This window comes from Bos taurus, chromosome 5, assembly GCF_002263795.3.
Source record: "Bos taurus isolate L1 Dominette 01449 registration number 42190680 breed Hereford chromosome 5, ARS-UCD2.0, whole genome shotgun sequence".
Classification (NCBI taxonomy): Eukaryota; Metazoa; Chordata; class Mammalia; order Artiodactyla; family Bovidae; genus Bos; species Bos taurus.
In genome coordinates this window covers 1,635,222-1,648,393 of record NC_037332.1, presented here as the reverse complement: position 1 = coordinate 1,648,393, position 13,172 = coordinate 1,635,222, and the positions used below count along the sequence as shown (strand labels likewise).

At 41.6% G+C, this 13,172-nt stretch overlaps 1 protein-coding gene across 1 annotated transcript in view; it reads right to left on the bottom strand.

Annotated features, from left to right (window-relative positions):
• Nucleotides 1-3,565: 3,565 nt before the first annotated feature.
• Nucleotides 3,566-13,172, bottom strand: part of TPH2 (tryptophan hydroxylase 2) — a 103,127-nt gene continuing 93,520 nt past the window's right edge. The window contains exons 10-11 of the mRNA XM_015470867.3: nucleotides 4,108-4,241; nucleotides 3,566-3,978 (exon numbers count right to left, since the gene is read on the bottom strand). Of these exons, the coding sequence (XP_015326353.2) occupies nucleotides 3,804-3,978; nucleotides 4,108-4,241 (309 nt within the window). The 3' untranslated portion in view covers nucleotides 3,566-3,803. The remainder of the gene's footprint in view (nucleotides 3,979-4,107; nucleotides 4,242-13,172) is intronic.

The following is a 13,172-nucleotide window of genomic DNA, read 5'->3' as shown; positions in this document are numbered from 1 at the left end:
ATTTGAAAATGAAACTTTGTATTTCGATTTGCTTTCACGTTAAAGCACAGTGTTTTTCATTTTCAAACTTTTCACGTTGGAAAATGTTGCAATACATTACATTCATTAGGCGCAGGCCCATTTACCATGTGCAAGCAAGACAGGCATGAATGTATCATTCCCATAAAGCATCATCTCTAAATTACACAGTAAATAAATGAGACTAAGCCAGACACTCGGTTCACAACCCTTAACACTAATGTAAAAAAAAAATATTTTTTTAACCAGCCTGGGTCACAGTTACCCACTCTTAAAACCAGCAATTTATGGGGAGGGAGAGGGGATGGAGGTTCAAGAGGGAGGGGACCTATGTATACCTATGGCTGATTCATGCTGATATTTGGCAGAAGCTAACAAAATTTTGTAAAGCAATTATCCTTCAACTAAAAAATATTTTTTTAAAAAAACGTGCAATTTATGAACAATCTATTAGGCCAAATATACTGATCATCCAGGAATACACTGGTTGACTGACCCCAACTCATAACAGACAAAAACGCTTTAAGGAAAAACTGAACTAATCAGATTCTGGTTTTTTTTGCAAAGGATGATACATAAGAAACCTGGTCTTACTAGGAAGCTTGGGTTGATTTCTGATTAGCTGATTACAGAAGACAGCAGCAAAGCCAAAATAAAGTAGCGATTCACAGTGAGATGACAGTGAGCAAGTATCTTTACATTTATAATTGCCCTTGGATCTATTTAATTTAGCCTTAAGTCAGGAGGCATAATTGAGACAAATGGTTGCACTGAGCAGGTATCAGATATGACAAGAATCTGGCTGTGATTATTTCGTTGTACTGTTTCTGCCAACACTTCTCCTCTGACGGCTATTAAACTTTACAGGACTTTCCCCACTACTAGCTGTAGTGGCATTTGCATGTTAAATGCTCACAACAAACGAAAACCACGATTCCGTTGTTTCACATGGTGAGAACCACGGTTTCTGCTATTCCAAATGGAGAACAAATCTAAAAAGAATCAAGCAATTCTTCCTCCTTGTATGATACCTCTATAAGCCTGTGGGAAAGCCTTGCAACTCTTCTATTTTTGAAACAACACAGGTTTTTGCCCATGTAAGAAAACCAAGGATGCCACTATAGCCGGTCAGAAGACAGATCGACTGTTATTTTTGTTGGAGGAGTTTTTCTATAATTAAGTACAATTCTTCCTTCAGTACATTTAACTAAGAAACTCCCCTTTCACTGGGGCTAGAAGGGAAAAGCTTGATGGCTACTTTTGGGTTTTGTGTCTTTTACTGAATTACAGTGACTGTAATATAAGTATAGGTATATAGTATTCACAATTTTTAAAGGTTATGCTCCCTTTATAGATAATGTAAAATACTGGCGATGTTCCCCGTGTTGTACAGTATATCCTTGCAGCTTATTTTATACTTACTGCTCTGTACCTCTTAATCCTCCACCCCTATCTTGCCCCTCCCATCTTCCCCTCTCCCTGGTAACCACTATTTTATTCTCTATATGAGTCTGCTTCTTTTTTGTCATTTTCTTATTTCACATATAAGTGATATCATACAGCATTTGTTTTTCTCTGGCTGGATTATTTCACTTAACATAATGCCCTCCAAGTCATCCCTATTGCCACAAAAGGTAAAATATTATCTAAAGCAACACCAAATTATGGGAACAGCAGGAAAAGCAGAGATTAAGAGTGCCTTAGCCAATTTTCTCCTTTGAGAAAATTCAGCAACCAGTTCCGGAAATTTCTTACTGTTCCTAGTCTCTCTTAACTGTTTATGGGAAATTTCGGGATTCATTGTTCTGGGTTACATTCTAGATTAGTATTTATAAATAATTATTCAGGGTCATCTAGATCTAACAAAACAAGATGTAAGAAATTAGGTCTTTATGGATTTAGAAAATGATTGGAATTTACAACTACTTGATCATTTCAAATCCTTTTATTTGGGTTCAGCTTGCTCATCATTTCTCTACCACTGATAATTTTTCAAGGCACTACTCTTTCAGCTCAAATAGTATTTAAACTGAATGATTCTCACATTCTACCCATCAAATCCCTTCTCAAAAACTTTATTGTTTTGAGAATCCTTCAAAAATGGAACAGCCTCAATCATCAAGATAACCAAGAGTCAAACGTCTGATTTCTCATTGTAATTTTACCTCACTCTGATGTATATTTTAATTTTTTCATATTCTTCCTGAATATATTTAGTCCCAAAATTTCTGACTTGTAACAGGCCATGCAACAGTATGAGTTAGTTTGAAATTTTATGCAATTTCCTATTTAAAGAACATCCTTAGAAGTAAATATTTTAGAATTGCTAACTTAGAAGTTATTCTGTCATCTTATTCTTCTCTACTTTTTCTCATCCTCTCTCTCCCCAACCCAGTATTCTGTGCTACTAAAGCAGATTAGAGGAACAATGATTGCATTTGTTAAGGGAATCAGAAGCTAAAATTCACTCACTCATTCAGCAATTATTTGTTCACTTAATCACCTCTTATAGCAAGAGATGACTGAAATTTGTAGCGCATCATTTTTTTTTTTCATTATTGGAGTATAGTCGCTTTACAATGTTGTATCACTTTCTGCTGTACAGGAAAGTGAATCAGCTATAGGTATTCATATATCCCCTCTTTCTTAGATTGCCTTCCTGTGGTATATCACTATCACTTACCTAAATTTGCCCAAACTTTGGGCATGTGGCCAGACTCCGAGAGACCTAGCATGGTTTGGGGTTGTGAGAGGAAACATCTGTACCGTTGTCAACCCTTGATCACAAGCCAAGTCCTATGTACTGATGAACATTAGTTCTGATAAGCATTACTTTCCCTTCTATGACTACACCTCATAAGTACATACACACACCAAGCTGAATGTCTTAGCAATCCGAAAGTGAGATGTGATGCGCTGTTAACATTGATGCATGACTGACTGTGCTACTCTGAGCAAATCACTTAACTCTCTGTGACTCAATTTCTATACCACTGCAATCAAAGCTCTATGAATATTATTATTCTCCAAGAGAAATGGGTTAAACACCTGAGCAGAATAATCACTTTATTTCAGCATAAAATTCACACTCCCAAGATTTATTCTCTACTGTTTAGTCTTTCCTAATGTCCATTCTGGAAGTATTTTCTTCCAAAATACTTTGGGAAGCAGCCACAACTCAGTTTTTCTACAAGATCAATGCAATCTATATATTCTATGTGTGAAAAGTTCACTTTTCTTACATTGTATAAATAATCATCCTGAAAACCATTCCAACTAGTGTGTTCATATCCATTTTTGAAAGCAAATACTGAATCTTTTAGTAATGTGATAGGAAGTTTCATACAATTCTGGGTTTATCTCAAATAGTGCTGTGAAAACACTCACACTGGAGAAAATAGAAACAGTTTCACTGCCATTTTCATTTTATCTAATGAACACAAAGGAAAGGCTCTGATCTCAGAAAGAAAAGGTCACAAGCTAGAGTCAGAAGAGGGCTATTTGTTAACAATTTTCAATAGCTACAGTTTAGCTAAGGACACTAAGCTGGAATGTCAAATTTATTTAAGACATTTAAGCCTGTTCCATACAGTGAGTGGCTATCTGCCATTGGGTTCTTTATGGTGTTTCGCACATTATCACAGTAAGTTACAAGTAGGTAGGAATACAGAGAATTGTGTGCTTACTAGCCAAGCCATGACACAGAAAGCTATCGGTGTTATATGACATTGAATTGTTGTTAAGCCCCCAAAAGATCATGCTGGCAGTGACACGGGTCCCAGGCATCAAATCCCCAGATACTGGTTCATTTTGTTCAAGGCATCACACACGGTGTTCAAATCGCTGCGGAGGTCCTGCACCACGTTTTCAATACTCCTGGTGTCCTTCAGAATTTCAATACTCTGAGTGTAGGGATTGAAGTAGACTGAGAAGGGACGGGTAATTGACTTTGCGAAGTCCCTGCAAAATAAACAGAACAGAGGAGAATGTGGGATCAACCCTAACAGGCTCAAGAGACAGATATAAGGAAGGAAGAGAACTAGCAAAATAAAAAGTCATGTTCTCTAGATGGAAGCAAAAGAAATTTACCTCATCTTTTCTTTGGCTTCTTCAAAACTTTCTGAAACAAAGTAGGCTTCCTGGAAAGTGGTGATAAGGCATTCCTGCAAGCAGGTTGTCTTTGGGTCAAAGGCTTTCACACACGCCTTGTCAGAAAGAGCATGCTGCAAAACACACCGTGAAACCCGTTAAAGTCCCGGATGAGACTGCCGAAGGGCCACCAGCTCACACTCCTCCAGAGCAGCTCCGGCCTCCCACAGAACTGCCCAGTTACTCATCCACCATAGCACGGGGAACTCTCCCCAAGGCAGGGGAAACAGACTGTGAAGGGTTTTGTTTGGTTGGTTGGTCGTTTTGAAGTCTGTTAGTAGCTGAGGGGGCAAAAAGGAGATAATGGTATTATTTTATTTACTATTAACCAAATTCATACTGAAGGACCGTTCAGAGCTGGAACCCCACAGAATGTGCATGCGTGCATGGTCGTGTCAGACTCTGTGACCCCACGGTCTGCAGCCCACCAGGCTCCTCTGTCCATGGGATTTCCCAGGCAAGAACACTGGAGTGGGTTGCCATTTCCTCCTCCAGGGGATCTTCCTGACCCAGGGACCAAAACTGCCTCTCCTGCATCTCCTGTGTGGCAGGCGGATTCTTTACCACCACATCACCTGGGAAGCCCAACTCCACAGAAATGAAATTTTAAATCTATGCTATGAATAGAAACAGGAGAGAGAACAAATATGGTCTTAAATTTATTGCTTCCAGCAATGGACTGGAATTTCCCTTAAATGGCAGAAGTAATAATTACCTGCATGGAGAGGTAATGGGACTCTGACTGAACTATTTGTGGACTCATTGTGAGACATTTTGAGGCCAGGTACTACATACCAACAGAGGCTGGAGTGGGCCTGTATATTTGAGGATACATGCAAAGTATTCATTTACCTTCCCTCAAGCACAGCAGAGCAATATACAGCAGATAAATATTTCCAGGTGGGGGAAAAAAAAAAAAAAGAGCTAATATTAATAGCTATACTTAATGCTCAGAGCAGACATGATGGACACAGGAAAGCTAATGCAGGTACTCTGGGAACCATCATTAGCCCTGTTCAGTTCACCCCATGACTGGCACTAAGAACAGCAAGCAACAATGAATGATCGTATTCAAGATAAATCCAGTGATGCTAAAAGTTAGCACTCATTTCCTGCCACCTGCCTATTTATAGCCCCTGGATCTGTAGTTCTTGCACAGAATGTGCCTAAGAATCACAGAGGAGCTTGTAGGAAATGCAGAAACCCAGGCCTCAATTTTATGTGAAAAGTCTGGATAAATCCCAGAAGTCTGCATTTTAAAGGCATCCAAGGTGATTCAGACAGGTGGTTGTAAATTATATTTTGAGAAACACCCCTTTAGATTCCTTCCTTCTTAATTTCAATGATAAACTGGTTGGGAGAGAGAGGCAGAGAGAGAAAAGTTAGCAGAAACAGCCTTGAACCGAGAGTTAGAAAACCTATTTGCAGGGCAGGAACAGAGACACAGACATGGAGACTGGACTTGTGGACACAGGGGGCGGAAAGGGTGGGATGACTTGGGAGGTTAGGATCGGCGTGTACACACCACCACGTGTGAAATAAATATCTATAGTGGGCAGCTGCTGGGTAGCACAGGGGCCTCAGCTTGGTGCTCTGTGCTGACTCCGAGGGGTAGCATGGGGTGGGGAGGTGCAAGGGATGCTCAGGAGGGAGGGATATATGTGTGTGTGTGTGTGTGTGTGTGTGTGTAGAGAGAGAGAGAGAGCTGATTCACATTGTTGTACAGCAGAAATCAACTCAACACTGCAAAGCATTTATACTCCAATAAAATAAATAAATAAGAATAAGTGGTAAATCACAGAAAAAGAAAGAAAAGAAAACATGGACTCTAGTCAGGCGTTGCTGCTAACTGGATAACCTTGGCAGATGATTTCACCTCTCTGGACCCCCATTTCCTGAGTGTCCATGAGAAGTCTGGGCTGGCTGACTTCTGAAGACACTCTGTTCCAGCCTCTGGTCCACCCAAAGCACTTCTCAATCTCTAACTGCTAAGGTTTTCCCGGAGAAACACTGAAAAACCTTTCCTGTTCAATATTACTGCTGCATTCCCCCAACAATTTCACACTGCTTGGAATGATTGGTAGCCTTCTGTGAAGAAGGCCATGGTTCCCTAAGTGTGAAAATACAATAGTGAACCCAAGGACTGACGGGTGAGAGAAAGGGCACACGCTCCTACCCGGGGTGAGATTTGCTTTCCCGCCAAGTCCCGTTGTCCAGATAAATGCAGATGTGAATCAGGGAATGCAGAGGGCCCCATGGAGTGAACTGATTTTTTCTTGGCCCACAGAACAACTTCATCATATGTGGAAGGTCACTACACCAGCACCTGCATTTGTGCTATATTCAATGTAGCGCAGGAAACATCAGGGGATTCGGGGTTCCACATGGCTAGTAATTCTGTCCACATTTTTAAAACAACTTCACAGTTTCAAGAAACAAAATGTGCTTTGATGAGAGCTGTTGCTCCTCTTGGGGATGGTCTTGATCCGTCTCCTGTACAATATCACGAACCTTTGTCCATAGTTCATCAGGTACTCTGTCTATCAGATCTAGACCCTTAAATCTATTTCTCACTTCCACTGTATAATCATAAGGGATTTGATTTAGATCATACTTGACCTAAATCGCTTTTCTCCACTTTCTTCAATTTCAGTCTGAATTTGGCAATAAGGAGTTCATGATCTGAGCCACAGTCAGCTCCCAGTCTTGTTCTGGCTGACTGTACAGAGCTTCTCCATCTTTGGCTGCAAAGAATATAATCAATCTGATTTTGGTGTTGACCATCTGGTGATGTAATCTATGTGTAGAGTCTTCTCTTGTGTTGTTGGAAGAGGGTGTTTGCTGTGACCAATGCGTTTTCTTGGCAAAATTCTATCAGCCTTTGCCCTGCTTTATTCTGTACTCCAAGGCCAAATTTGCCTGTTACTCCAGGTGTTTCTTGACTTCCTGCTTTTGCATTCCAGTCCCCTATAATGAAAAGGACATCTTTTGGGGGGTATTAGTTCTAGAAGGTCTTGTAGGTCTTCATAGAACCGTTCAACTTCAGCTTCTTCAGCATTACTGGTCAGGGCATAGGCTTGGATTACCATGATATTGAATGGTTTGGCTTGGAAATGAACAGAAATCATTCTGTCATTTTTGAGATTGCATCCAAGTACTGCATTTTGGACTCTTTTGTTGACTATGATGGCTACTCCATTTCTTCTAAGGGACTCCTGCCCACAGTAGTAGATATAATGGCCATCTGTGTTAAATTCACCCATTCCAGTCCATCTTAGTTCACTGATTCCTAGAATGTCGATGTTCACTCTTGCCATCTCCTGTTTGACCACTTCCAATTTGCCTTGATTCATGGACCTAACATTCCAGGTTCCTATGCAATATTGCTCTTTACAGCATCAAACTTTGCTCCTATCACCAGTCCCATCCACAACTCAGTGTTGTTTTTGCTTTGGCTGCATCCCTTCATTCTTTATGGAGCTATTTCTCCACTGATCTCCATCCTAAAGGAGATCAGTCCTGGGTGTTCATTGGTAGGACTGATTTTGAAGCTGAAACTCCAATACTTTGGTCACCTGATGCGAAGAGCTGACTCATTTGAAAAGACCCTGATGCTGGGAAAGACTGAGGGCAGGAGGAGAAGGGGACAACAGAGAATGAAATGGTTGGATGGCATCACCGACTCAATGGACATGGGTTTGGCTGGACTCCAGGAGTTGGTGATGGACAGGGAGGCCTGGTGTGTTGCAGTTCATGGGGTCACAAAGAGTCGGACATGACTGAGCAACTGAACTAAACTGAACTGAACTGTTGCTCCTCTGCAAAGAATAGGCCTCCTATTGGTTCCCCATGATTTTCAGAACTAGCAGTTGTTTTCTTTGCAGCCATACACTCTGCGTGCATTTTATTTAGTATGTTGCTCTAACTGTCCATTTATCCATCAGTACATACAAAAAGGAAGACAGTGCCTGACAGTGTCCCTGATGTTTGCATGTTCTCACACTCGCACTGAGGGGCACAGGCAGAGAGGTAGCAGAACAGGCTGTATGAACGTTCAGGGCACAGCTCACTCAGGGCTCCCTGCTGAGCCAGATTTCTCACTGGGCCAAGGACAAGCAAGGGAAGAGGAGGAAACTTATCCACCTAGGTCTGCAGTGTGACAGACCTTGGCTGCGACAGGACAGTAGCGCCTTTAGCAGTCACCATGTGTAGAGGATGCCTCTGGTATATAATAACAGAGACAAAAATTAGTGTAGTTTTAGAAAAATGTATCATATGATGATTCTACTAGATACTCAAATGAGCTCATTTCGTCATTTTAACAGAAATATGAGATGAGAGTAGACCAAGAAAAAGCCCACAGGGCAAGGCGCTCTGCCTTTAAGAAAAGTCAGTATATTCACAGCATATGATTTGAAGCAAAGACCATTAGGTAATATATATCACACTTGACTAATGCAATCATCAAAAAGACAATTGGAAGTTCACTGTTCTAAGCTCTCAACAATGTAGTCTATCCTCAAGATCCTGCTGCATCCAACAGCTGGTTATATGCTGGGGACCGCTCCATCCATGGAGTATGAGACCAGTTCTACCCCTTGGCTGTTAAAAATATAGGGATGATAATGGTACCCAAGGATTAGCCTGGAGAATGAAGAGTCTAGAGTTGGGGGAACAGCCACTGAGTGAGGCCAACACAGGAGGTGGCAATCACACTGATAAGTATCTCACTTACTGGTGGGAAGCTCTCCTGTGCGATGACCTCCAGGAACATCCATGCAGCCCATGAAGGGCCCCTGCTTCTGAAAACTAAAGCACAGCTCAAGGGTTCATGACTATCGTTCATGTCTCCACTGGTTCCACCACTCAGCGGAGCAAAGCTACTGAGTTTGCTTCTCAACTGCTACCCACATCTCTCTGTAAGCCACCTTGGTTTTAGGGAACAAGTTTCACACTCTCTCCTCTGTGTCCAGAGTCGATTCTCTGTAAACATACAGCCAAACTGCTTGATGTCCCCAGGGAGTTCTGTGGTAAATCCTTTCCAAAGTGTTAAGAGTCTGATATCCTGAAGTCTGCAAAAATTAATCCAATTTCCTGCAGAGAGAGGCTTTCTAATGCTGAGAGAATCTGGCTGAAAGCTTTTTACTCCGAAGCCATTTTTAAAGTGCAGGAATGCTTGAGAATCACCTCCTCTCATCTACATACCCTCCAAAAGGGCTGTTTTGGATTTATCCACAGGGCAAAAGGCAAGGACCCAGGACTAGGAACCAGGAGACCTGGATTCTAAACATAGCTGTCCCAGAGGTTTACCAGATGAGTGAAAATTCCCCAGGCTAGGATGCAATTCCCTCTTTGAGAAACTGCAAAGATTATATCTACCTGAACTCTAAAGCTCTTCTTGCAATACAGTTCTAACAGGGCCTGCAATACACAGGGCTTCGCTGGTGGTTCAGATGGTAAAGAGACTGACTGCAATGCAGGAAAACTGGGTTCCATCTCTGGGTCAGGTAAATACACAGCTCTCGTTCCACGGTCCCCTCCCTCCACCTCAACCCGCATAAATTCACCCTAGCAGCCTTTCCCATTGGGCCTGGGTATGGTCTTCCCACCCTCCCCAACAGAGATGGCCATTACCAATTAATTGACTTTTTAGTGCACGAATTTAAGGCTTTTTTTTTTTTTTTTTTTTGGCCTATTCCAGTCTTTTAAATAGAAATTTCTTTTCAGCATCAAAAATTTCTCAGAGTTGTTCCACCTCTGTAAGCCTATTCCAGTGTTCATCTGGAAAACGGGAATAGTTACAGTGTCTATAACCCGGGAATGTGGTACAGATTAAATGAGAAAATGCATGCGAAGCATCAGGCAAGTGGGAAGCACTCTGTAAATTTGGTTATCATGGCTGCTTCAGGCTCCCAGTGATGCCTGGTGTACACACGCACTGAGCCACACCTTCCTTCACTGGGGCAACTCTGCTGGAACCATCGAGAAAGAAGGATGGCCCTAGCTATGAGACTGCCAGTTCCTAGACTGCAACAGAGCCAGGCCTGAATTTATCAGTTTAAAATCTTCCTTCCTCCCAGCCACCTGCCTTTGCAATAACACGGAGTTATTCTCAGCTCTTCTAGATGTCAACCTGTGATCCTCACCCTCTATATTAGGACTGGTTAAAGTTGGGGGAAAACTCAAGTGTGAAGTCTAGTAGTTTGGGCTCTAGATCCTAAATAAAAACACCCTTACACTCACACTACAATCATCTCTTCCTACATCAGAACTCAAACATATGCGTTTGTATAATAAGTATGTATGCATGTCTATAATATTTTTTGAACCTCCCTCAAATGTTTTTCCTTCTAACTGAGCACAGCATGGTCACAACATCCCTGTTGCTACACTGGGTGACGATGGTATCACACTTTTTTCATCAGTGATGTTGAAAGTTTCAACAGTTTGAACAAGATTCCGGGGGCAGGAGGGGGCATTGGGACAAACTCCCTCAACAAGAAATCCCTGTGTAAAAGCCAAAGACCCTTCTCCAGCGCCCACTGTCTGATCTTTGCTCTGTTCTTACTAACAGCGCTGCTTCGGGAAAGGAAGGGGTGGGAGGAAGGGAGCTGGGGGCCATCTGAACACAGTACAGGTGGAGCAGCTCAGAGGCTCTCAGAGTCCTAACTCCAGCCACCCCGCCGACACCCTCGAAGGCCTCAGGGAACACACGGGGGCCCTGGGCCGCCTCCACAGCCTGGCCGTAATGACCAGCCTCTGACCACCTCACAGAGCTGCCGCAAGTGGCTGTAAATACAAATGATTGTAGTAAATATAAAGTTGTTATGGAAATGCTGATAAACAGCTACGTAAAAGCAGAGCCAGAAATTCACCATGCAAGGATATCCTAAAACTAAAGCCAAAATATAATAATAAGTAAATTTTCAAAAACCACCAGCTTTGTCAAAACCTGAAAAGCAGAACAAATATATTTGTATGTAATATTCCAGCGACTCTTATGAGGTAGATGCTAAGGCCATTTGCCAAAAAAAGGATAATCTCTGCCCTCAAGGGAACAAAGAACTAGACTGTGCTCTTACCTGTAAAAAGGAAGGAGAAATTACCTTTCATTTTTGAGATGGATTAAGACGGTTGGATGGCATCAGTAACTCAATGGACATGGTTTTGAGCAAATTCCGGGGGATAGTGAAGGACAGGGAAGGCTGGCGTGCTGCAGTTCACGGGGTCGCAAAGAGTCAGACACAACTTAACGACTGAACAACAGCAAACTTTCTGAGATAAGACTCAGCAAATTCATCAACTAGCAAGGAGTCCTTTACCCACTAACAAGAACAAACCGTGCTGTTGCTTCTCCTGGAGGACTGGATTCAGCAAAGACCCATATCCATCCCTTTGTTAGATTTTACCCCGTAAAGACACAAACATTCTTGAAAACTGAGACTTTCAGTTTTGAGTTTGTTGAGTAAAATAAGTGAAGGAATGAGTGAATAATAAATTTTTTAAATGACAGTCATACAGTTAAGTCAACTCTGAGATAGAACAAGAATGCAAAAACGAAAGAAACACGCTAGACTGTGAGTGAATAGCAAGAATTATCCCATTTTCAACCTTTTGTAAAGTCAGTTTTCCAGCTGATCTAGCTCATTATTAACTGCTCCCCACAGTGATGAAGGTTTAGAAAGGTCTTTCCCAAATACACTTCTGGAATTCCTAAAAGCACATCCCAGAAAAAATGATTAGAACAAGAGAGGGAGAGCAATCATTGCTGAGATGTTTTTGATATTCTTTATGGTTAGCAGATGTATGGTAGTTTCTACAAGCATTTCCGTATTTATTTCCTTTATATCTTCAAAGATAAAAAATAAACATCGTCAAAAAATAAGAAGGAAAAAGGAAAGGTATCCTTCAAACTATAGAGACACTGCTTGGAAGTACTTGGGCAACTCTGAAGTGCAACATTTATTCCTGAAAACTGAGGCTTTTAAAGCACACATTCTAAAATGTGCTCAGTTCAATAAAAGAAGATGAATTGTGCAGAGTTCTGTAAAAGTTAGAAGGACTACACCAAAACTTCTGACAACTTATCCGGAACCTACAAATGGACTATAATTGAAACAGCAAAAGCAGAGTTTACCGCAAAAGGTAACCACATTCAAAACTGCATTAATAGGCGGGTTTATACAGGAATTATTATAAAACTGTTAATAAAGTTGTCCCCACCTGGGCTCAAAACTATCTGTTCATTCAAATAAAAGTTGAACAGATGTATTTGCAAAGAGTCGGACACGACTGAGCGACTGATCTGATCTGATCTGATTCACAAGTGCTGTGAGAGGGCCCTAGACACTCAGGCCAAGGTGAGCAGGGATGGGGTAAAGGGTAGGGCAAAGCTAAGACACTAGGGAAAGCTCTTGTGTTACGTATTCTCTGCAAACAGTCAGAAGACATTTCAGAGAGAAAGAATTTCTGAGTTGTAAAAATGGTCGAAAGTAGCAATCATAGGGATGTCGGAGTGTTGAAATATGGGAATGGAAGAATGCTAATGACCAGAGCTGATGGACCAGAACGAGAAGATTCACGGCAGACAATGCCCTTCAGTGTCCATGTTTCTGGCTGATTTCCATTTCCAGATGACTCGATCCGTACCAACAGGAACAAAAACAACAGATTCACCCCAGTGCTGCCTACACATGCCCCATTAACCAGACCAGAGGACCCTGTCAAAAGTTGGGGCAATAAGAGATTTGTTTCCCTTTTTTTTTTCCTGGTGTCATTTGTAAGCCCTCTGAGAAGAATGTAAATAGATATAACTCAAGAGCTACACCATTTTCTGACTAATTCTTTTTTCTAGGAAATCAAGAAAGAGTTTATAGAAGGCATGGGTCACACAGGGAGATGACGTCATGCTATGGCTGTGAGCTTTGAGATTAACCCCAAATGGATTTTTTTGTTGTTGAGAATTTAGAAAAACAAAAATTTCACCACATCACACCAGGCCTTTG